This window comes from Sturnira hondurensis, unplaced genomic scaffold, assembly GCF_014824575.4.
Source record: "Sturnira hondurensis isolate 20B ecotype Veracruz unplaced genomic scaffold, ASM1482457v3 Scaffold0014745, whole genome shotgun sequence".
Lineage (NCBI taxonomy): Eukaryota > Metazoa > Chordata > Mammalia > Chiroptera > Phyllostomidae > Sturnira > Sturnira hondurensis.
Genome location: NW_028087376.1, coordinates 2,602,218 through 2,626,324, shown reverse-complemented (window position 1 = coordinate 2,626,324; position 24,107 = coordinate 2,602,218). Strand labels below are relative to the sequence as shown.

Below are 24,107 nucleotides of genomic sequence, written 5' to 3'. Positions count from 1 at the left end.
ACTTAGTCTTTCAGAGTCTTCAGGGAGAGGCGCCTAAGAATCTGTATTTTTACTGGGTGGCCAAAAGCAGCAATTTTCAATCTTTTTCATCCCATGGCACACTAAACTAATTACAATTCTGCAGCATACCAAAAAATATATTTTTGCCAATCTGACCACAAAATAGTATAATTTTTATTCATTCGCATGGAATGGCTATTGTTGTGTTTTATGATTTTTTAATTTGACAATCCAAGGGAAAGAAAAGTGGTCTGTGCCCCTGACTAAATAAGTATTGCCTGTTTTAAAAATTCTTGTGGCACACAGGATGAAAAATCACTGTCCTAAAGGATGATTTTCTTTATTAGGAAAAATTTGAGGGGGGAAAAGCAAACACAAAATTTGTAATCCTAAAACACAGGGTCACTTGGATTTTTTGATTAATATGGGGATTCTTAGGAACAAAGATGCTTTTTGAAGTAAGGCTGGGCAACGTATTTAGGGACTTTATCTCTCCCTTTACTCTCGACAAACAGGAGAACCAAGGCAATATTTTTTTCTTAAGATTTTTATTTATTTTTAGAGAGGGGAAGGGAGGGAGAAAGATAAACATCAATGTGTGGTTGCCTCTCATGTGGCCCCCATTGGAGACCTGGCCTGCAACCCAGGCATGTGCCCTGACTGGGAGTCAAACCTGTGACCCTTTGGTTCGCAGCCCGTGCTCAATCCACTGAACTATGCCAGCCAGGACCCAAGGCAGTTTTAAATAGCTTGCTCACAGCCACTCAGTTGTCATCTGGCCACACCAGCATCGATTTTGCTGGCCAATTCTAATTCTCCTTCTACTATAAACACATTTTGGCTGATAAGCTTTCTCCCCTCTACTAGAATGTCAAGTTCATCTGAAAAGGCCCTGTAAATTTCTGAGCTTATTTAGCACAATGTTTGAAATATTAGTTCATAGTTTGCTGTCATCTATCAACCTTTCACAATATGGACCCATAGTTCATGATAACCCCACTGAGTTTCTATCATTTTTGCTGGGTTTTGGACTATAGAGGAACAAAAAAAGAAAAGAATCTGGTAATACATTTGGAAGCACAAGAAGACAATCCAACACAAAATTCACCTTTGCCCGGCCTATCTGTAGCTCTCCAGTAGGGCAGTAGTCAGATGACCACACATTCCCAGTTGTGGTAAAAGATCTAAAATTAAGATTCAATATTATGCCCTGGCTAGGTAGCTTAGTTGGAGCACCATCCAGCAAATCAAAAGATTGTGGGTTCGATCCCTGGTCAGGGCATGTTTGGGAGGCAAACAATCGATGTTTTTCTCTCTCCCTCAAAAAGAAAAGTAACTAAACATTTATATATAAAGATATGTATTTTATTTATTTATTCAATAAACGTATCCTCAGATGAGGATAAAAAAAATCTGTACTGTATGCCGTAAAATCAAAAGGGCTTCAGCCCTGGCTGGTGTAGCTCAGTGGACTGAGCACAGGCCTGCGAACCAGAGGATCCCAGTTCAATTCCCAGTCAGGGCACATGCCTGGGTTGCAGGCCGGTTCCCTGCAGGCCAACTCCCAGCAGGGGACGCACAAAAGGCAACCATACATTGATGTTTCTCTCCCTCTCCCCTTCCCCTCTAAAGGTAAATAAATAAATAAATAATCTTAAAAAAAAAAGTTTAAAAAAGGGCTTCAAAGGACCTAAACACAAACTCCCCTCCCCACTCTGCTCTGGTGGATATGGCTCCCTAAACAACCTTCCTTAGCAAAGAATCAGGCATAGTTCCTGCCTCAATTCCCTATCAGTCTCTGGATTTAAACAAGCCAATCACTTCCTCCTACAGGAAGCAGGGGGTGTCCATCCTCTTGATGCCACTAAGCCTGCCTCTTACAGCTCTTAAATTTTTACTGGGTTCCTAAGGACGACCCGCCGTGGGCATGCATTGCCCTCCTCCTGAGCAGTGACTATGTACCTAATAATCATTCTAAAAAAAAAAACAACCCAGCAACAACTCCTGATTCTATAGAGATCAAGTTGTCCTTCTTTACATAATCCCCCACTGCTATAGAAAGTATTTCAGGAAAGAGGGTAATAGCAAGAATCTACTGCTCAAACATCTTTGCGGAGTTTCTTGCACTATTACATGTCAGTATCATACAATCTGACAGACTAAATGACATGGGTTTTGGTGGGGACCACAGGAAAACTGGACCCTCACATTAGGCCGTGCATGTCATGTAACAGTACTGCGTACTATGCAAATCCATGAGCTAAGTGAGAAAAAAAAGTGTTATTTAGGGATTCAATTCCTAACAAACTGAGTCTCAACTGATCTAAAGTCAGGTCATGATTAAAGAGATACATAGGGCACAGGGGATAGCATCAGGAACCCTCTGCACTAGACTGCGGGTTGTTTGGAGTCTAAGATTTTGTCTAATCACCTCCATCCCTGATTCTAACCCAACACTAAGCCACAGAGAATCTACTCAACCAAAGAGGCTGTGCATGAAAACACATTTACTCTGTGAAGTATTGAGAACAGCAGTGAGTTCAGATCTCTCCAGGTTCAGTGAAATTGAGTGGACTGCCTGGAAGATTAAGGGCTCCCACACAGCCAGGCAGGAAGAAGGCTGAATTCTCAGGTGTGGTCTAGAAAACATCTGAGACTGGGTCACTTCTAAGTGACAGGAGACCAGCGCTCCTTCCTCACACCCCAAAGGACCCCCCCAGAGCCTGCCTAAGATGGCTGCGGCAGACAGGTGCCCATAGTTATCCATGTGCCTTTAATCAGGTACTTCGTCCCCAAGGGCTTTGTATTCTGGGTTAATTCTGTACTTACTAATCCCTCCTAGCGGTCATACGGCAAAAAAAATCATTGCAGGAGCTACGGAAGTAAAGGAAGCATCTGTTAAGAGACTATCCAGCTAGAATTCATGCCAAATCCTTCACTCTTAAGATTTCAAAGTTGCCCTGGCTGGGTGGCTCAATGGATTGAATGCTAGCCTGCAAATAAAAAGGTTGCCAGTTCAATTCCCAGTCAGGGCACAGGCTTGAGTTGCAGGCCAGGTCCCTAGTGGGGGGGTGTGCGGGAGGCAACCCATTATTTCTCATACATCATGGTTCTCTTCTTTCTCCTTCCTTTCCCCTTTCTAAAAATAAATAAATTAAAATCTGAAAAAAAAAAATTCAGCCACCCTCCTCTAAATATCTACTGGGAAGAGGTGTGGATGACCAGAGTTATTATTGAGCCCAAGTTCATCTGCATAACAGAAAGGACTAGAGAAAGCCACAAAACCGTAATGCTGGAAGTGGAAGGCCAAGGAGCGCCAGAAATCCCTGTACAAAGCCGGAAGGAGGAGACTCAGTTCTTCTTGATCCAAGTCAGGCTCAATTCTCCCACCTGAAGTCTCATCCCTAGAAAAGACACACTGACACCAGCTGCCTTAAAAACTAGGTTTGTATTTCTCATTAGGTTCCAGAGTGACACAAATCAAGATTCTACTATATCCAACCTGGTCTCCACCTCGGCTTGCCTCCCCCTCCCTCCCTCCCACAAAAATAACACTGTACAAAACTTATTTACAGAAAAAACTGTTAAAAACTAAAGGTGTGTATAAAAGTGGACACAAGAGCCCGAAATATCAACCCAGGGAAAGTTTGGGGAACAGGGGGCATTGTATTTCACACTGGGCCTGCGGCAATGTATTATGTACCAGGCAGGGAGCAGCACAGCGGTTTTCAGTGCCAACTTTAGGGGAAATCAGTCACTCTAGGGGGAGTCTTAATTATCCAGCCACCCTTCTCCTCCCACACAGGTTCGAAGCCAGGTAGTGAGAAAAACAAAACAGAGTCTTTGACAAGCCCCACATTAAAAAGACAGGCTCAGAAGGCATAGCGAGTCCGGATGTCCTCAAGCTTCTTGGACACCTCAGGTGGGGTTCGGTCCAGTTCTTCAGAGACATTCTTTTGTTTGTTGGGCTCCATGGAGTTGAACTGCTCACAGAGGTCTCCATCAATCACATTCTAGGGCATGGGAAAACGAGAGCAGAAGAAAAAGGTTAGATGCCCAAAGAAAATCACACACACGAAAGCAGCAGCCGCACCGAAAGCTTTTTATTCTCCGACAAGGACCTCAACCCCATGCGCAGAGCCAGGAACAGTACTGTGAGCAGACCGTCCGGAGCCAGAGTTCAGACTAACGAAACAGAGGGAGCCTTTCTCTGGCCGTCATCTGCCCAGGGAGGACCTTCTCTCCCAATACTGTTTCATTCAGTCTACTCCCTGGAGGCTCCTTCACTCAGGACTGTTCTGATGGTTTTTTTGTACTAGACATGTGACTTTTCTTCTTAAATAACCCAGTACAAAAGCATATTACAACAAAATTTATGCATAACTAAAAAGCAATACTTGAAAAAATAAAAAACTGCAGAAACTTTTTTTCGTTGTGTGTTTTTGACTCCTCTGTCAAAAATTATTTGCCCATATACATGTGGGTTTATTTGTGGGCTTTCAATTCTATTCCATCGGCTGTATGTCTATTTCTTGTTTTTCTGTCAATACCATGCTGTTTAGATTACTGTCACTTTGTAGTAGAATATGAAGTAAGGGAGTGTGATTCCTCCAGCTTTGTTTTTTTAAGATTGCTTTGGCTAATTTTTTCCAGTTCTGGCAAATCTCTATCGCTATGCAATATCATTATAGCAATTTTAAGGGAGAAATTCCTAACTTACTATAATTATTCTTCATTCCAAATAGCCATTGAACCATCCTTTTAAAAGCCTAATTTTGACCAATGTTTCATGAGAAACTCATCCGGAACCCAAAGCTTAGTCATCTTTTGTTCTGAAACCACTAACTGATCTAAACGCCAGCTCCATTCCTCTGCAACTATCTGGGTTATACTCCAACCCCCCCCAACTCTGGCCCCCAGAACAGCACCAACAATCCATGACCTCCCAGGGCCTGGCTGAGGGGTGGAGCCTACAGGCTAGTGGGTCCTGGCTGGGGAAGAACCTGGCAGCCCAAAGGACAGGCTGGGTAAGAAGCTGTCAGCCAGTGGGGACCAGGCAAGGGAGAAGGGGACTATTTTGATTTTTTAAGGGAGGGGGTGAAGCAACCAAAGAAAAGACTTTGTTGGAAGGGCTGACAATTCCCCTCTTCAACCCATATTTCCAACAAAGACCTACCTTAACAGGGAAATAATAAGAACGGAAGCTGAGGTGGTCTCTTCCACAAAGAGGAGGATGCTCAGACCGTAGGTGCATTTCTACATGCTGGAAGAAGTCATGGTCCTGGCAGAAAAAACAAAGGATCTGTCACTAAAAGAAAAAAGTGATTCCAACTACTAGTGTATGGTCTCCAGAAGCACAACGAACAGAGAAACCATTGATTTTTACCATGTAAACAGATGTTTAATATCTAAATCACTCCTCTGATGAAAACAGGTTTTCCTGCTATGACAAAACACCAAAAACCTGGGAAAAACCTCCCTGTATTTGCAGAACACAGAAGAGAGCACTGTAAGTAAAGAGTGGTTTGCAAGATCAGGTTCTTGATCCCAGCTTCCTTGGCTGGAACAACATAAACCAAATTTAGCCAATCCCAGAGTTGATTCTGAGACATAAATGCCCCAGTCCTTACCATCCCAGCATTTGTAGTCTATGGTGTTTGGTTCTGGGGCTTTGGCTTGTGCTCACCCCTATATCCATATCAGTCATATAAACAAATGGCTAGAAGAAAGAGAAATCAGGGTTCCTATCTCCCTAGGCACTTCTGTCACACTATACAATTTCCGGAACATTCCTAGTTGCAAGTGGGGACGAATGGATTTGCCCTCTTCGGCAGATTTAGCACAAAGAAACCACCTTGGGAAGGCAAAGGCCTGAGCAGTGTGGGAGAGTTCACCTCATGAGATGTGAAGGGAACAAGGATGCCAATTCCTCCTGACAAGGTAGTGTAGACAAGCGATTCAGAGCCTCCAGGGATCAGCGTGGTCTTCTGCAACGACAGCACTGTCTCTCCCACATGATAGTTCATGATCACCTCTGCCTGTAAGTCAAAAACAGATCAGTAACTGCTATGGGCTCTCAGAAGCCTGTTTTAGATTCCCAGGAGCAAGTAGTGCCTCCAAAGGGCAGCTTTCACCACCTTTCAAAACCCAGTGATCATTAAAACTTATTTTAAGATGTTCTAAACATTTAGAACATAATGCCCTCACAAACATGCTGATATTAGGTCATTTCTGATAAACAACTAAAATGGAAAGTTCTGTTAACTTATCAAGTTTGCAATTAAAAAAAAAGCGATCACAGAAATTGATTCAAAACAAAACAAAACAAACCACCAAACACTGGGCTTGCTCTCTAAAAGGAATCTCCTTTGCCCTGGCTGGTGTAGCTCAGTGGATTGAGCACGGGCCTGTGAAAGAAAGGTTCGCAGGCCAGGTCCCAAGTAGGGGACACATGAAAGGCAGCCACACATTGATGCTTCTCTCCCACTCCTTCTTCTTCTCTTCCCCCATCTCTAAAAATAAATAAATAAAATATTTAAAAAACAAAAAAAGGAATCTCCTTAGAAGTCCAGAGATGTTCTACAATAGAAGTACACTCCTATAGAAAAAGAGTAAGGCCCAGGGCACCTCAAAGAACTGGTTAATATTGAGAATTAACCCGTGCAACCATCTTTGTCAAGGAACTCACTATTCTCCAAGGAGATTTTTATGCTGTGAAAATATCTCAGAAGAATTTCTATCCTACAGAGTCACAAAAATGAGATAATGGTAGGCACAAGAGCACAGCACAGTCACATGCAATGTGAATAATTCATTAAAACAGGTTTCTTCCTTCTGAATCTTACCTTCTGAGAGGCCCCATTGAGCAAGCCCCGGTCCCACAGAGCTTTGTTTCCCGTGGGATCCTCATCAACTTCATCATTGGTGTTAGGGGGGAGCCTCACCTACAAGGAAGTGACAAATCACTGGGCTAGGTCCTGCACCCACTCACCTGAAACACCAAGCAACATGTCTGCCCCAGGTCCTTACAAACAAGCCTAGGGGCATCACCTGTGGCAGAGGCCTGAGCCCAAGTCCCTGCACCTGTTCTGGTGCCTGAGGAGTGAGGAACTCAAGACAATCAACCCAAGACCAAAGGTCTAACATAGCAAGAGCAAAAACAAAGACCACAGAATATAAACAAGAGAAGTCATACGGATCTTAATGTGAAAACAAATATTAGACATTAGCTCAAACTAAACGTATTATTAAATCATGTCCCATGGGGAGGAGGGAGATAAAAAAAAGGACAAAAAGTCTAAAAACCTGATAACGCTTAGAGAACACAAAGTTTTCTTTTTAGAGAGAGCCTTAGTAGGACTGAATGCTACACCCATTTTTACTTTCCATATTAGAAACCACAGTCCTGGGTCCTTGGCTTTACCACAGACTGAGGCAGCTTTCATACGCTTAACTAGAACCCAAGTAAATATCAACTCACCACACAAATGTTGCCAAACTTGTCTGCCCCAGCCACAGTGTCATAATCAAGAAGGCTAGCTGTAGTGACCCACCGGGGGTAGGTGTCATCGGCAAAGATGATGAGTTGGTTCTCATTACGCTTGTAGCGAACCCAGATGAAACTTTCCTGGACGTCAGACACTATTACCCTGTGCCCGATAGTCTGGATCCCAGAGATGTAATTGGCTATATGCTGGAAAAACAAGGACAACATGGATGTGACCTTGAGGTTCAGAACCCAGAGAAACTCCAGCTTTCCCTGAGTGCAACATAAATAGTCTATAAGACACCACAGAGCAAAGAACAGTAGTCATCAACGAATTCCTACAAAAATGGAGGAAAGAGCTAAATGGTTTTAATACAGTATCACGGAGTCACATCAATTTTTCCCAGTAAAAGTTATTTACATTACATGCTGTAGTCTATTAAGTGTGCAACAGCACTATGTCTAAAAAGCAATGTATATACCTTGATTTAAACATATATATTACAAAAATCTGCTAACCACCTGAGCCTTTAGCCGGTCATAATCTTTTTGTTGGTGGCGGGCCTGGCCTCGATGTGGATGGCTGCTGACCGACCAGGGTGGTGTTTGCTGAGGGCTGGGGCGGCCGTGGCCGGTCTTAAACTAAAACAAGGAAGTCTGCCACACTGACTGACTCTTCTCACCAGCCACTTCTTTGCAGCATGCGATACCGTTGGACAGCACTATGCCCACAGAAGTTCTTCAGGAATCGGAGTCAATCTTCTCAAACCCTGACACTGCTTTAACAACTAAGTTCATGCGATATTCTAAATCCCTTACTTCACAGCGTCTTCACCAAGACTAGATTCCATAGGAAAAAACCACCTTCTCTGCTGATTCATAAAGAAATGACTCCTCATCTGTTAAAGTTTTACTGAGACTCCAGCAATTCATTCGTGTCTTCAGGCTCCATTTCTAACTCTTTTGTTATGTCTACATCTGTAGTTACTTCCTCCATTGAAATCTTAACCACCTGAAAGTCATCCATAAGAGCTAAAATCAATTTCTCCTAAAATCCCATTAATGTTGCTACTCTGACCTCTTCCCATGAGTAACAAATGTTCTTAATGGCATCTATAATGGTGAATCCTTTCCAGAGGTTTTTAATTGACTTCACCCAGATCTACCAGAGAAAGCACTTCCTATGGCAATAACAGCCTTACAAAAGCTATCTCTTAAATAATACCACTTGAAATTAAAAAAAAATGTTAAAGGCGTGAAAGCTGAAATTACTCCTTGAACCAAGAGTGGCAGGGTGGACACTGTATTAGCAAGCATGAAAACATTAATCTCATCTTCCATCAGGGCTCTTGGGTCAATGAAGGGTTAATATTTTGAAAGAAGTGTTTTTTTCTGAGGAGTAGGTCTCAAGATGGGCTTAAAATATTCAGTAAACCATGTTATAAACAGATGTCCTGCCATCCAGGCTTTTTTAGTCCCATTTACAAAGAGGAGGAGCAATTTCAGAATAATCCTTAAAGGCCCCGGGGTGCGCAAGCACTGGCTTTGATTCAGTCACTGGCTGCACTAGCCCCCAACAGAAGAGCCAGCCTGCCTGTCCTTTGAGGCTAGGCACTGACTTCTATCTAGCTATGACAGCCCTAGCTGGCATCTTCTTCCAGGTATAAGGCCGTTTCACCTACAATGAAAATCTGTTGTTCAACCACCGTCAATACTCATCTTAGCTAGATCTTCTTGATAACTTGCTACAGTTTCTCCATCGGTTTTTGTTACAGGGATGACTTCCTTCCTTAAATTTCATGAACCAAACCTGTGCTAGCCTCAATTTCTTCTTTTGCAGCTTCCTTACCTCTCGGCCTTCACAGAGCTGAAGAGTTAGGGCCTCGCTCTAGATTAGGCTTTGGCTTAAGGGAAGATTATGGCTGATTTGATCTTTTATCCAGATCACTAAAACTTTCTCCTATCAGTAATAAGGCTGTTTTGCTTTCTTATCATTTGTTCACTGGAGCAGCAAATTGAATTTCCTTGAAGAACTTTTCCTTTGCATTTACAACCTAGATGTCTGGCACAAGGGGCCTAGCTTTCAATCCACCTTGGTTTTCAACATGCCTTCCTTACTAAGCTTAATCATTTCTAGGTTTTTATTCAAGTTGAGACATGTGACCCTTACTTTCACCTGAACATTTTAAGTGGCTATTGTAGAGTTATGAACTGGCCTAATTTCAATATTGTTGTCTCAGGGAACAGGGAAGCCCAATAAAAAGGAGAGAGATACAGGGGAATGGCCAGTGAGGGGAGTGCTCAGAACACAAAGGTGTCAATTAAGTTGGCTGTCTTCTATGGATGTGGTTCATGGGACCCTTAAACAATTACAACAGTAACACCAGGGCTCACTTACCACAGATTACCATAGGTAATGAACAATAATGAAAAAGTCCACAATATCGCAAGAATCACCAAAATGTGACAGAGACACAAAGTGAGTACATGCTCTTGGACAAATGGCATGGACAAACTTGCTCAACACAGGGTTACTACAAACCTTCAATTTGTAAAACATGCAATACATGCAAAAAGCCATAAAACAAGGTATGCCTATACAGGAAGTATAGGCATATACTTAGTCTCATATAGCCATACCTAAGTCTCACAAATTCCTTATAGAAGCAAGCAGGACATAAATCTGGTCTTAGTGTGAAGAAGTCAAGAAACCCATCTATTCACTCAAGTCTCAAGGGCCTAACTCTGAAATGGAATTGGATGATTACATCAAGGTCCTAATGAAGACCTGATTTTAACAGTAACAACCTGCAACCCTGCCACTGCCTCCCCCTTCCTCACTAGGTAGAGAGCCACTATATCCGGGGCGCTCTACTATATTTACCTTGTTCTCACATTTTCGGAGTAACTTCTTCTTTCCCAGGTCATAGACCCGCAAAAGCTTCCCCACACCGATCAGCACCCTACCCTGGAATGGGGCAATCGCAGCAGGGACCTCTTCCACTGGAGTCTGTGAGAGGAAAAGCGGGTAATGCAGCTATTAGAACCTGTTAGCCCCACCTCCTCCACCCAAAATGCCTTCCACAGGCATATGTCAGGAAGACAGACAGCAAGTGATCACCTTTTGCTCATCAGGGAAATAAAGCGCACATACAACACTTTCTATGAAAAAGGATGTCTGGGTAAACATATCCCATGTGCTACACTTCACCCAGCCAAGTGGATCAACATTCCAAGTTAAAAGTAGTCCTGGTGCCCCATGAACTCTGACTCAGAGCCTGTGATAATTCAACAGGCACCATTAACTAATAGTGAAGCCTCAGTATGAGAAGTAACTGCAGTTTGTGAAGGAACGGGAAAGGAGAACTAGCGACATCTTAACTGCAAGGGAGACACGATATATCCTACAACACATTCTCCCACCCTGACTGGTGTGGCTTAGTGGGCTGGGCATGGTCCCACACACAAAAGGTTGCTGGCTGACTCCTGTTAAGGGCACACATGTTGGAGCCAGGTCCCTGAGTGGGGGCCTGCAAGAGGCAGCCAACTGATGTTTCTCTAGCACATCAATGTTTCTCACCCTCTCTTTTTCCCTCTCTTCCCCTCACTCTAAAAATAAATAAAGCCTTTATAAATAGATAGATAGCATTCTCCTTGTGGGAGGATCGAAGAGCCACATTCATGTACTGTCACTGTAGAAACAACAGGAATTCTTTTTCTTTAGTTTTAAAATTGTGATGAAATATGTGTAACATAAAATTTACCATTTTAGCCATTTTGAAGTATGCAATGCAGTGACATTAAGTACATTCACAATGCAACCATCACCACCATTCAACCCCAGAGTATTTTTCCCTTTCTGAAGGAAAACTCTGTAACCGTTAAACAGTAACTCTCCAGAGAACAGTAACTCTGCAAACTGCTGAATTTTGACCACAAATTGCTGCCTGCTTAGTAAAACTAGTAAACAAGTAGCCAATTCAGTGAGCACCTACTCCCCCTTTGTGGGTGGTTAGCGCATAGGCTCACTGTGGGACTGACAGGCAGCCAAGCCTCACTGGACCGTGAGAGCCAGGGCAGCATTTTCCATGTGCTACCGTGAGATGGATCAGAATCAGTGACTTGGCTCCCAAAATGGTCAACAAAAGACCTGACCCACAACTTTAAGCAAAAGTGAGAGTCTAATAGTATCTAAGACTCAGTAGAACCACTGGCTGATTCCTACCTTGTGCAAAAACTCTAGTTTTTCCCCATTGTTCACAAGCTTGTAGGTATAAACAAAGCCCCCTGCTACAGATCGAGGGTTCAGGATCAGGTCTTTGGCCACGCCCACCAGCACATACCAATCATCACCGGTGTTGGAGAACCTGCAAACGGCCACACTGCATAAAGAAAAAGTAGTTAGGCATTAGCCACAGCTCTGAGAATTCCTGTTTCAGCCTCCCAAACCCTGGATGTTCTGAACTACTTACCTAAAAGCAGCCTCATTCTGTTCCAGCTGGACAAGGTCCAATGTGTTACCCTGAATAGGATTCATCACTCGGATCACAGAGGCCCACTGCCCATTGCCAGCCTTGGGAGCTCCAAAAATGGACTCAGGAAGGTTTTCGTTGAGAAAAGCTGCTGCCATCTCTGCAGCTAGCTCCCGCTCATCCTCCCCTGCTGCTTCCACCATTTCCTAAATCAAAACAACAACAACAACAACAAAAAAAAACCCACCTGATATCAGCTGTGGCAAACAGCTGAACAGTGGTCTGAGAAACATAAAAATGAAACTGCCATTTTTCTACCTAACCCATCTTGCTAAGTCTACCTGTCTCCTTTCTTCCAGACCAGATACAGTTTTACATGGTTGGGGACACTTGTCTTTTGCTTGGAAATGACTCTGGAAGAAGCCAGTGTTGTGGGGAATATGAAAGCTACCTCCTTCGGGACCAGATGCAGTCCAGGACACACATCACAGACTCTTTCGTTAGCTCAAGGACTGAAGAACTGTTCCAGAGGGGGGACTAAGTACTGAATAAATCCACGTCAGTGTATTAGCCCCGAGTCACAAGAAAGCCTCTAAAACCAAGGACTTTGGCAAATGGCTCTGTCAGAAGGACTCCCCAAAAGCCTGGATCTTTACATATAACAAATAATAGTGATTACAGTTGTTTAAACTTTCAACAATTTCACACTAACACCTTTTCATCAAACCCCGAAGGTCAGTCTCATTACCTCTGCCATCTGCTGCTTCCTCTGCGCTTTTGTAGCCTCAGTGTAGGCATTGTGGTCAGTCTCAATGATGATAAGGTTGTTACTCTCAGGGTGAATGACAAATTTCCTGGGTGTGTACTGCAGTGGGAAGGCTACTTGATTAAAGACAGCACCTAGCTTCTCCAACGCCAAAATCCTATGTCAAAAAAAAAGGGAGTTAATAGGCTGCTCACTCAGAACCTGGAAACTGGTGTTCAAGTGGTCCATGAATGGTAACAGCAAACATATCAATCCCTAAAATTCTAATGTTGGCATTAGGCAACATAAACAACAGACTTAATCTGGAAGATTCTGCACAGGAGACAAAGACAGGGAAGGGCTCTCCACTTTGGCAGTAGCCCACCACCATGTTTCATGACAATCTCAGTTTTCAAGTGAAACCCACATCAGAATCCTCAAAGGAAAGTTTTTTCACTCCAGTGATAATGTGATAGTGACAAGTTAAAATTTCTTCATGACTAACAAACCCTAAAATAAAGAGCACCAATTCCAACATTATTGTGAAGCACTGCAATTACCTGAAGATACGTGGTATTTGTGCTGATGGTTTTCATAAAATAAATGGCCTCCTGAAAGAACATCACCTAAGTTTTATCAAATCCATGAATCCATGGTGACCAGCCAATAGTTATAACCAGGACATCAACAATATGGGTAGGGCACTAAAAGTTAAATTAACAAAAGAACCCCCCCCCAAAACTTGAGAAAGTCAAACTAAACAGGTTATTTTCCAGCTTGCAATATGAATAGTACTCACTCCAACATCATCAGTGTAAACTATAGTCTGTCAATTTGCAAAAAAAGGCCTCAACCATTTATATTGAGTTTGAAATTTAAGACACAACACTGCAAATGACAGGGCAGAGTGAGAAAAGGTTAAGTGAGCATGCTCCAGAGCTAATCCAGGGGCACTGCACGAGAAAACAAGAACCTTAAATCACGCCCTGACTGGTGGGCCAGGTCCCCAGTTGGGGGCATGAGAGAGGCAACTGATCAATGTATTTCTTGAACACTGATGTTTCCCTCTCTCTTTCTCCCTGCCCCCTCTCTTAAAATAAATAAAATCTTAAAAAAAACACACACACACACCAAAAGAATCCTTAAATCTCAAGAATACTGAACTGTACTGTTAACTTTTAAAACTTGGCCATAAAAATCTAATCAGAAGCTAAAATGCCAAACACCGAAACTTGGCTACCAGGTACTTAAACCCTGAGCCAAAATAAAGGTTTCAATTGCAACACATTAGCCGGCTCTTTGCCATATCTTTATAACTTCTTTCAAAACTCTGGCAAAGTCCAAGCCTTGGCAGAAGGCTTCCTACTGGGCTTCAACTGTGGGACTCTCTCACCTCAGCGTGTTGGTGGAGATGGCCACAATGCCCTCAGGACACTGTTCAGAGGCGAAGCCAGATGCAAATTCCAGGGTCTCATAAGACAGGGGGGTGAGATGGAAACGAGATTGGTAAGAATAACTCAACCACGAGCGGCTTGACATGGCCAACACCTAAGGAAAGAAAAAAACACATCCAATAAGCTTGGGAAAAACACAACTGTAGTATGCTGAGTAAACACCCTACCCCCAAATTTCAGATTGCAGAATATCCCAGTAAGTTTTAGAAACCTAAAAGGTTACCTAAAGAACAAGAATCCTATAGAAGAGGCAGCATGGCTTGCTATTTGCTCCAAGTGTGTAAGCACTCAATCTCTCTGAGCCTATTTCCAAGTGTGCAAAATGGGAATACTATCACAAGGCTGGAGTGTTGCAAGGATTAAATGCAGGAACAAGTAAAGAACTAGCGGAGTACCCAGAAACACTCACATTCTTAGTCATAAAGATCCTTTCTTCATTACATATTAAAACAATGACAGTGACACAAGATCGCCCTGGATGGGAGGTATTCAACTAGCCACTCTCAGGCTGCTCCATTTGTCCAGCCTGAGGACTGAAGGGATCAATACCCCAACTTACCTATAACCAAATCATAAGAGTGCTATGGAACCCCATTTAAGAAACTCTGCACATTAAGAGACGCAAAACTTCTAACACGGAATGAAATAAAACAACCAAGGTAGAGCTAATGTCAAACTAACTACATACGAGTGAAATAAAAATAAACCTTAAGCCCTGGCTGGCGTAGCTCAGTGGATTGAGCGCGGGCCTGCGAACCTAAGTATCGAAGTTTGATTCCCAGACAGGGCACACGCTCGGGTTGCAGGCCAGTTCCCAGCAGGGGACACACAAGAGGCAACCACACACTGATATTTCTCTCCCTCTCTCTTTCCTTTCCTCTCTAAAGATAAATAAATAAAAAATCTTTAAAAAAAGTAAATAAAGCTTACACTAAGAGGATTCACCTTATCTGATATCACTAACAACCAAACCTGCTGCCTGCCCCCTTTCATTACTTACTGCCTCCTGGCCTTGCATCCGAACACGGAAGAGTTTCACGGGACGGGACCCCAGGTACCTAGTGCGAGTGTCAGACAGATCCCCAGTGACAGGGTCCAGGACAGTTCTCAGCAGCACACCGTTCTGATGGAAAAGAAGAGGCATGGGTTAAATCTACCCATGATGCAAGTTCTCTTGGCCACTTTAACTACAAAGTACAGATAGAAGAAAACGACTCAGTTTAAAGAATATCCTAATAATCAGCCAGTCATTCATTCATTCTCTCACTAAATCACTCAGTTACTGAGCATACACTAAGTGAAAAAGCACACATATTTTTCATTGTATATCTTAAAATTTTTTCCCTTCTTTTTACCATGTACGTTAAATTCTGCCCTAATAGGTATCTCAGTTGGTTGGAGCACTGTCCCACAAAGTGAAATGTCACCAGTTCAATTCCTGGTTAAGGCACATGCCTGGGTTGTGGGTTTGGTCCCTGTTCAGGGTACTTAAAAGAAGCAATTAATCAATGTTTCTCCCTGACATGTTTCTCTCCCTCTCTTTCTCCCTAACTCCCCTCCTCTACAAAAATTTTTAAACTTTTATAAATAAATAAAATTTAAAAAATAAAACACATGCATGGTTAAAAGTGGTCTCTAGCCCTGGCTGGTGGGGCTCAGTAAATTGAGTGCTGGCCTGAGAACCGAAAGGTCACCAGTTCAATTCCCAGTCAGAGCACATGCCTAAATTTCGGGCCAGGTCCCCAGATGGGGGTGCATGAGAAACTACCACATATTGATGTTTCTCTCCCTCTTTCCCCTTCCCTTCTCCCTTCTCTAAAAATAAATAAAACCTTTAAAATAAAACAAAAATGAGAATTGGGCAGTTATTAAAAGAAACAAAAAATACATCAGCAGATGCAAACTTTACACATCTTTATGTAGATCCTAAACAGAATCAAATATAAAGACATTTTGGGGGACAAAAAAATTGGAACAAGGACAAGGCAACAGATGACATTAAAGAATTATTGTTGGATTTGCTTTCAATACTCCAGGAGAAAGAGGGGGGATAAATAAAACAAGAGCCAAAGTTGGTAACTGCCAAAACTGGTGATGAGTATTAGAGACTAATTACATTGGACTTTCTAACTTTGTGCCATTTTGACAAAATTTTTGAAGATTTCATTTATTTATCTTTAGAGGGGAAGGGAAGGAGAGAGGGAGAGAGATATCAATGTATGGTTGCCTCTCGTGCATCCCCTGCTGGGAACTGGCCTGCAACCCAGGCATGTGCCCTGACTGGGAATTGAACCTCGATCCTTTGGTTCGCAGGCCCACACTCCATCCACTGAGGTACACCAGTCAGGGCGATTTTTTATAATTTCTAAATTAGGAAGTAAAGTTAAAAAGCAAAAATTACCTGGGCTAGATTATGTGTTTTGAGCAGATAATCATTAAAGAAAATAAAATGTATATAGTCAAAAACCCTGATACTATTTGATCCTTAAGTTCCTACTTTTCCTGCCACAAGGAGCTCAGTTGCTCAGATGACAGAGAACCCGAGGGGTCCTTGATTGCTAATGGAGCCCGTTAGGCACTGTGAGGTTATTAGTTACTACTTTCCAAAGCTGCATATTGTGGGAACTAAGGTAACTGCTGAGAACCTCACCTAGTCCTGACCCAGAGTAGTGAAAGCAGTCCATTTTTTATCAAAGACTCTAAAAATTAACTTTTTTCCTAATCCTTATGTGTTCTAATTAGACCTGAAAAACGAGGAACACAGAGCAGCATGAAACCTAAAGAAGACCTGACACCAATAATGTGCCTCTGTGGATTCCTTACCTGCAGCCCAATATTCAGGTACAGGAAGCCAATAGAGCCCCTCTCACCCAGCTCATCCTGCTTCTCAGTCCCACCCATTTCCACAATACACAAGGACTCAGGCTGGGCTGGGAGAGCCTGCATGCTCAGAGGTTGCAAACAGTCCTAAGGGAGAAAAGAGCAAAGAATAAAAGGTAAGAAATGCCTAATTTGGGGGAAAAACCTACCCAGAGAAATCTAATTCTAGGAGTAAAGAACAACTTTCTTGTGCACAGGGAAAACCTGAGGAGTGAATTCTAAATGAGTAGTGGGTTACTAGCTAAACTGAATCTAGAAATAAGCTCTGCAGAAGATCGTGCTTCACTTTTTTTTGTCAAAGTGGATAATGGGATAAAGTGCATAAGCAAAGGGCACTTCCTAAAAGTCATCTAAGGCCCTGGAGCCAGTCCGAGTCCTTTCCTACAAAGACAGCCTTGAGATTTTTTTAAAAAACTATTAAAGAGAATCAAGGCTTAAGCCAAGGAAGTGTTTGGAAGTCTCAGACCGGCACCTTTAAAGCATCACAGAACATTCCTGAAATGTGCTGCTACAATATCCAGAAGCAACAGGTGTAGATTTCAGGGCCCAGCCCAGCTGATCTCAGAGACAGACATCAGAAGTGGGCCAGGTACTCAAGTTCTAACAGGAAGATCTTTGAAGTGGAGGGCGACACTCACTGAGGGGTCCAGGGAGATGATTCTGACAGTGTTGTCTACCAGTCCCACAGCCAGGAAGCGAGACCGCTGCTCTCCAGGAGGCACATTGGCCAGACTCATACACACCACATCTGCTGACATCTCCTTCCGTTCTGTGTACTCGTTCAGCTGTCCTGACTACGGGAGCGAAGACGAGAGAGGTCACAAACCACTCTAACTCACATCCAAACTGTGGACCCAGGGAAAGGAGGACTTTTAAGTTCCTTTTTGCTTCCTCTCACTCTTCTTACTATAATCAATGGCCAAGAATTTCTCTATTTGAGATTCTCTACAGGCTAATGGGAAGCAAAATTATCGATAACAAGAGAACCTTGGTAAGGACAATGTGCCACAAAATTTCTAAGCCAAACCAGCTCTCAGGAAATGAAAATATAGAAAACTTTTTCTGTTTACGGGAATACTTTGGGTGAGAGAGAATTCAAATACGGAAGTTAAAAACAAAGAAATCTCAATCACAGATACAGTCAGACTCTAAACTGGCCATATCCACAAACCTCCTGAGAGAGTAATTAATTGTACCCAACATCTTCCATTTTAAAAAGCGTTAAGAAAATTTATAAAATGGATTCAGATTTCAGAAATTAATCCTATGGCAACTATTTGGTGGAAAAGTAGAGTGCGAAGGGCAGGAGATACAAGTGTTTCATTGATAAAATGGGATTTCATAACTCCGATTACAATTAAGACATTAACTAATCTACCTCTTACTCCCCCCGATCAAGTTTTAAATTGGCTTGTGGACACTTTCTCTCCTCAATACTCTTTCTTGTGAATACAATCTAGATAGCTGGACTGTAGCTCCCTTCTTGACCTCTGGACCCTACACAAGTCCCAGAGTAAATGATAAAATAACATACAGGGTCCATCTCAAAATAGACCAGCTCTCCTCCTGTCAGGGCAATCACTACTTGTCTCTGGTTCACTGCACATTTCACAATTGTTTTCTTTCCAGGGGTCTTCCATTCATTGACTCTCTTGTCTGCTCGTATGTGCCGAATGCCATCAGGATACACCTGCAGGAACACAAGGAACCCTGCCTTTAGCAATCTGACAACACTGTGCAGCACTGACCCTCACACTTATCAGATCTGTCAGTCACTGTCAGATCTGGAGCCACTGTATTTGAGGCACTAGTTGGGTCAATGACAAAAGAGTTGCTAGGCCCCAGAAACAGTCATCTTCAAAGAAGTTCAAAGCTCATTAAGGTGAACACAGAAGCCTACAAAATGAGGGCAAAGAAAGAACCAAGTGAGTTGAGTAGGTAAGCAGCTCTCTGAGGATCCTCACCTGCACCAAGGCATCATCTCCTAACAAGGAGCAGGACAAGGTTGGAGTGGTGCCCAAGAACCCGGAGTCAGTCACTTCTTCCACAGTCTCTCCAATAGACAGCACAAGCGTGGCATTCACGAAAGACACAATGATGTAGGCATCAAACTCATCTGCAAAAAGGAAAAAGAAGAGCTGGTTAGCTAGTAAGTCACTAGTTACAAAGCCAAATGAGACACACTAAGTTTTCTCTTCAGAAACCTTCTAAGGCACTTCTATGAGTGGTCATCACAGTCATGTGACGAGCAGCAGGGGATGGTCCAAAAGGTAAGTGAGGGTCATAGGCACCTACAAATATACTTTGTTTCCTTAAATGCCTAAATACATTGAGTAGATATGCCCACAGCAAATGCCTCTGAAAACTAGTATTTTCTTGAGACATTAGCTGGAAGAAATGCAAGAGAACAAAGCAAGGGAATCAGAGTCATGAAGAAAATTTGAATAGTACAATATTAATATACACTGAAACTAAACTTATTTCTCCAGATGCTAATCACAAGCTTCTTCCAAATGAAGCTGATGTGGGAACGCAAGATGTAATAAATAAAACAGATTACTGAAGCCTCCATGAGACTAAGTCATTCTAAGGTTGGAAACTGAGAGTCCTCGGATGTCACAATAGAAATGACATAAGTACACTAGAAAACCAGGAAGTAGGGAGGGGAAATTGTTTATATTGTCAGTCCTTGACCTCTCCAGAACACAAGATAACTAGCAAGCAGGGAGGGGAAATTGTTTATATTGTCAGTTCTTGACCTCTGTAGTTTTTCACTATTTAAAATACAACTATTCAGTATCCATGAGCAATCCTATTAGGATTTGCTTTTTATTTAATTAAATGTAATTGGATAAACAAACACTAATGAGTTTCTCAAGGAAGTCAGAGGACCCGAGGTACACAGGCAAACTCAGAAGTTTCTCATGCAGATCCCACAGTTAAAGGCCATCCATTTCCCATACATTCCATCCTACAACATAAAACAGCTTTTGTGTCTCTTCCACATCTGGCACAATATTCGGCATAAAGTTTGGTAAATACTAAATAAAGGAACACTTACTTTAAAGATTTTCCTACTTTACGCTTGAATTTTCTGTATCGAATTCCCCCTTCTATCCCCTCACAGACACCAGGTAAACAAGGTACTAAATAGGGAGTGGCTACCTTACCCTTAAGACAGAAGCAGCTGTCTACCTGAGCCCAGCCTCTGTGAGAGCTAAAGGACTGAAGGCTGATCTACCCCACCCACAATCAAGGACACAGTTTGGGTTATGAACAATCTCAAAGTGGTTCAGCTGAATGAAGGTTACTGAATTAACCCTGGGTGGTCTTGCTCAATGGACAGAGCACCTGCCTGTAAAACAAAGGGTCAACAGTTTGATACCCAGTCAGTGCACACGCCTGAGCTGTGGACCAGGTCCCTAGTTGGGGGTGCGCCAGAGGCAACTACACAGTGATGTTTCTCTATCTATAAATAAATAAAATCTTAAATACAATTACTGGATTAGTTCAGCAGAATCAGTGTTCTTTATTTAAAAAGAGAGGACCCAGTGAAGATGTATTATTGCTGTAGCCTACAGTAGTTGTGCCCTGACCCATTAGCAGGACATAAAATCAATTTGGTGAATTGCAGTCAGTACTTTTAAAGAGATATATAGAAACAAATGTGATTTATGAGACTGCTTCACACAGATAAGTACTGTTTGGTTTGTTATGCGTACTGACGAGGTGGCTGAAAGGTAAGGATCAGAGATCTTTCCCAATGGGTGTAATCTAACAGCCATACAATGACTCCAGAGTGAAAATTCAATGTCCAAATCATAAGGAGTAACAGTGGACAAGCAAATACCTCACTTTAGATTACTTTATTTTAAACCTGTATCAAATGCTGTAAGGACACCTTACAAAATGGAGCTGTGAGACAGCACTGTTCGCACTCAGTCTAAGCATAACATAGCTGTCCCCAAACAGCCGCCTGTATAGTGCACAACACGACCACGGCCCTTCTCCATGGGACACCAGACCTGGAAGCTTTACACCAGCTCTCGCTTTTTGAACTGGATACTTCTGGTGTGTAAAAATAATAGGAATTGCTTAATTTTAACATTATATGAATATTGTATACTTTCCCATGTTCTCATTAATGAAACCTAATACCTTAAAAGTTCTGCCAGAGCAAATTAAAGCCCAACCAAAAAGGGTTATAACTAGCAGGATTTCCTGTGTCTTCCTTTGGTCATGAGGAAAAGGGGACTTCCAGAGAACAGACAACTTTTAACTTACACACAAGAGAATGGGGTAGGGGGAGGGAGGACTAGCTGGGTCCTTTATCTTCCTTTGACTCAAGGCCCCACTGCTCAGATACAAATAAAGAGTTGTTCAGTGGACTTAAACAGGGCAATTCAACATTTGCTGGGCAATCCAACAAGTGGTAGAGCAAGGACTAATACCTGAAAGCTGCATAACATCACAGATTTTCTCAAAATATCCACTACCATGTGAATACTAAGCACACTGCAACCTGTACCTTTTCTATTATATGGCAAGGAGGACCTGCAGCAGATTAGTAGCTCTTGTGTCTTAAGGAGGTTAGAAGTTAAAAGTTGGAGTTCGGAACAAAATCAAGCTCCAGTCAAGTAAATGACTACAAACTATAAATATCAGATTGACTTTATCCTGGGGGCCACAGCTTCATATGAAATATCAGTTCATACCTCAGTGAAGACTCCGTTAGGGTATGAGCATGCATCTTTGCTCAGTGAAACGGGACTTCTACCTGTCTGAGCACTGCTGATGCCCCCCAACAGAGAGGATGGATACCTTCTTCTTCCTCAGCTTTAGCGTCTGAGGCTCAATAAGCAGCCCACTCAAAGGTCAAAATCAGTGACCATCCACATGATTTAAGCCATTATTCTCATTTTATACCCAGACTCCTCAGTGCTTGTCTTGCCTAATATTACACTCAAAAAAGGGGTGGGGGTTTTCTTTAGGGTCCAATCTTTAAGTTAGTATACCTGGAACGCACAAAACTCCAAGGGAGAGGGCCCTGGCTGATGTGGCTCAGTGAATTCGGCGCCAGTCGGTGAACAAAAGGGTCACCAGTTCAATTCCCAGTCAGGACACATGCCTGGGTTGGGGGCCAGGTCCCCAGCAGGGGTGCTTGAAAGGCAACCACACACTGATATTTCTCTCCCTCCCTTCCCCTCTTTCTAAAAAAGAATAAATAAAACCTTAAAAAGAAAAAAAAACCTCCAAGGGAGAATATGAAGGGAAGGTTTCTAGCTACAGGCTCTTTCAGCTTAAAGACAAATCAGTCATATTTTCCACATTCTGTAAGGGAAATAAGACAAGTTGATTCCTGCCTCAGACCACTTAACATACAGGCAGACGGGTGTGCATTATTATAATGAACAAGGCCATCCAACTGCAAAGTTACCCTCTGAAAGACGCCATCAGGGAAGCCTCAATATTTTGTGTGGATCCCTCTCCTTGTGTAAACTCTAAGACCCCACGGTAGACCCTAGCAGTAAGTACACACCTGTGGTGATCAGCACCTTCACCAGCCACCTGTGGAAGAGAAAAAAAGGCTTGGTATTGGTAGTGTGCAGCACCAAGTACCAGCCAAGGTTAGTAATTGCCTGGAAGCCTGTAGCATGTGGGGACATGTGGGTTGTTCACTCAGAAGTAATTTGGGGTATGGAAAGAGAATGAACAGACAGAACCTGATCTGTTTTTGTGGATAATAGCCCAAATTATGGTTTCTACAAAATAAAATGTATCAGTATGTAGACTGTGCCTAGTCTTTGGTGTTTAGAGGAGAAAATTTTTCAGCTGTAAGTTCCATCATGCACTATACTGCTTATCACTAACTTATCAAACATCAAAAAAAAAAAAGCCTTCCCTGCTTCTCAAACACATGCCCATTCCCTCCCTCCTTGGCAACATGCTTGTGCTTTTCATCACATCAAAACATGGAACAGTATGGTATACTTTAGACAGCAAGTGCTCTGAAAGTAGGGACCTTTCTTAATTACTCTGTGCACACAGTGGGCACTCAGAAGACTGCAGATGAGCCCTGACTGGTACAGCTCAGTGGATTGAGCACAGGCCTGTGAAGCAGGGGGTTGCCGGTTCGATTCCCAGTCAGGGCACATGCCTAGGTTGCAGGCCAGGTCCCCAGTGGGGGACACACGAGAGGCAACCATACATTGATGTTTCACCCCCACTCTTTCTCCTTCCCTTCTTCTTTCTCTAAAAATAATTTTAAAAAAAAGACTGCAGATGAGAGTACAGAACTCATCCTAACAAATCGACAAGAACCAGACTCCCACTGCAGGCTCAGTCAAGCAAACACTGGGTTGGAATTCAGAGCTTTCAATTTCTATAACCGTGGTGAACTATCATGATTCAGCTGACCTATGATTTACTGCCTTAATAAAAATGGCAGCGACTTTCCTGCAAATCTAAACCTATTTTAAAACAATTTAAGTAAAACAAACACACAAACAAATAAGGGGGGGGTACACAGTGGTTTTTATCTCAAAGGATCTCTTTAATTCAAATAGTCTAGGCAATGTTTTCAAGAGCCATTAAGTCAAAGACCCACCAAGCTAAAGGTGAATATCAACACTCACCAGTTTATGATAGTACATATAGTGGAGAAATCTTTCAAAATCAATTGTTTAAATATCCTCTCAGCTAAAATTAATCTAATTTCCTATTTATCACTTTTTTTTCTTAACTCAGACTTGATTCCTGTGCCTACTTGAAAACAAAATCCACCAAAATGTGTTTGCTAATAGAAAGAGGTCTCCTCCTACACATTTCCCAGCTCCCTTAAATTTGTTCCACACGACAACATCTAAATAACAGGAATAAATCCAGCTGTTTTCTTGGAAAAGCTTTGTATGCTGGCCAGGGTGATCTTACTCACCAGTCCTACATTTCTAAAGGAAGAAGAGGAAAATGAGGTCTTGGAATAGAAATGACCTACAGCCCCAAGTAAATCAAAGGGAAAATGGGAAGTGAGTTTTGTTTGCAAGGGACTGAAATTCAGTTGTCACAAGACT

General features: G+C 42.5%; 1 protein-coding gene across 2 annotated transcripts in view; it reads right to left on the bottom strand.

The window, feature by feature from the left end:
- Nucleotides 1-3,429: 3,429 nt before the first annotated feature.
- SF3B3 (splicing factor 3b subunit 3) overlaps nucleotides 3,430-24,107 on the bottom strand; it is a 44,640-nt gene continuing 23,962 nt past the window's right edge. The window contains exons 12-26 of one of the 2 annotated variants that reach the window (XM_037063667.1): nucleotides 19,002-19,153; nucleotides 18,572-18,727; nucleotides 17,676-17,831; nucleotides 16,981-17,124; nucleotides 15,158-15,280; nucleotides 14,097-14,251; nucleotides 12,707-12,881; nucleotides 11,959-12,164; nucleotides 11,712-11,868; nucleotides 10,371-10,496; nucleotides 7,481-7,693; nucleotides 6,846-6,944; nucleotides 5,895-6,038; nucleotides 5,177-5,281; nucleotides 3,430-4,013 (exon numbers count right to left, since the gene is read on the bottom strand). In XM_037063667.1, the coding sequence (XP_036919562.1) occupies nucleotides 3,873-4,013; nucleotides 5,177-5,281; nucleotides 5,895-6,038; nucleotides 6,846-6,944; nucleotides 7,481-7,693; nucleotides 10,371-10,496; nucleotides 11,712-11,868; nucleotides 11,959-12,164; nucleotides 12,707-12,881; nucleotides 14,097-14,251; nucleotides 15,158-15,280; nucleotides 16,981-17,124; nucleotides 17,676-17,831; nucleotides 18,572-18,727; nucleotides 19,002-19,153 (2,252 nt within the window). In that variant the 3' untranslated portion in view covers nucleotides 3,430-3,872. The remainder of the gene's footprint in view (nucleotides 4,014-5,176; nucleotides 5,282-5,894; nucleotides 6,039-6,845; nucleotides 6,945-7,480; nucleotides 7,694-10,370; nucleotides 10,497-11,711; nucleotides 11,869-11,958; nucleotides 12,165-12,706; nucleotides 12,882-14,096; nucleotides 14,252-15,157; nucleotides 15,281-16,980; nucleotides 17,125-17,675; nucleotides 17,832-18,571; nucleotides 18,728-19,001; nucleotides 19,154-24,107) is intronic. The other variant, XM_037063668.1, reaches the window with a different exon arrangement.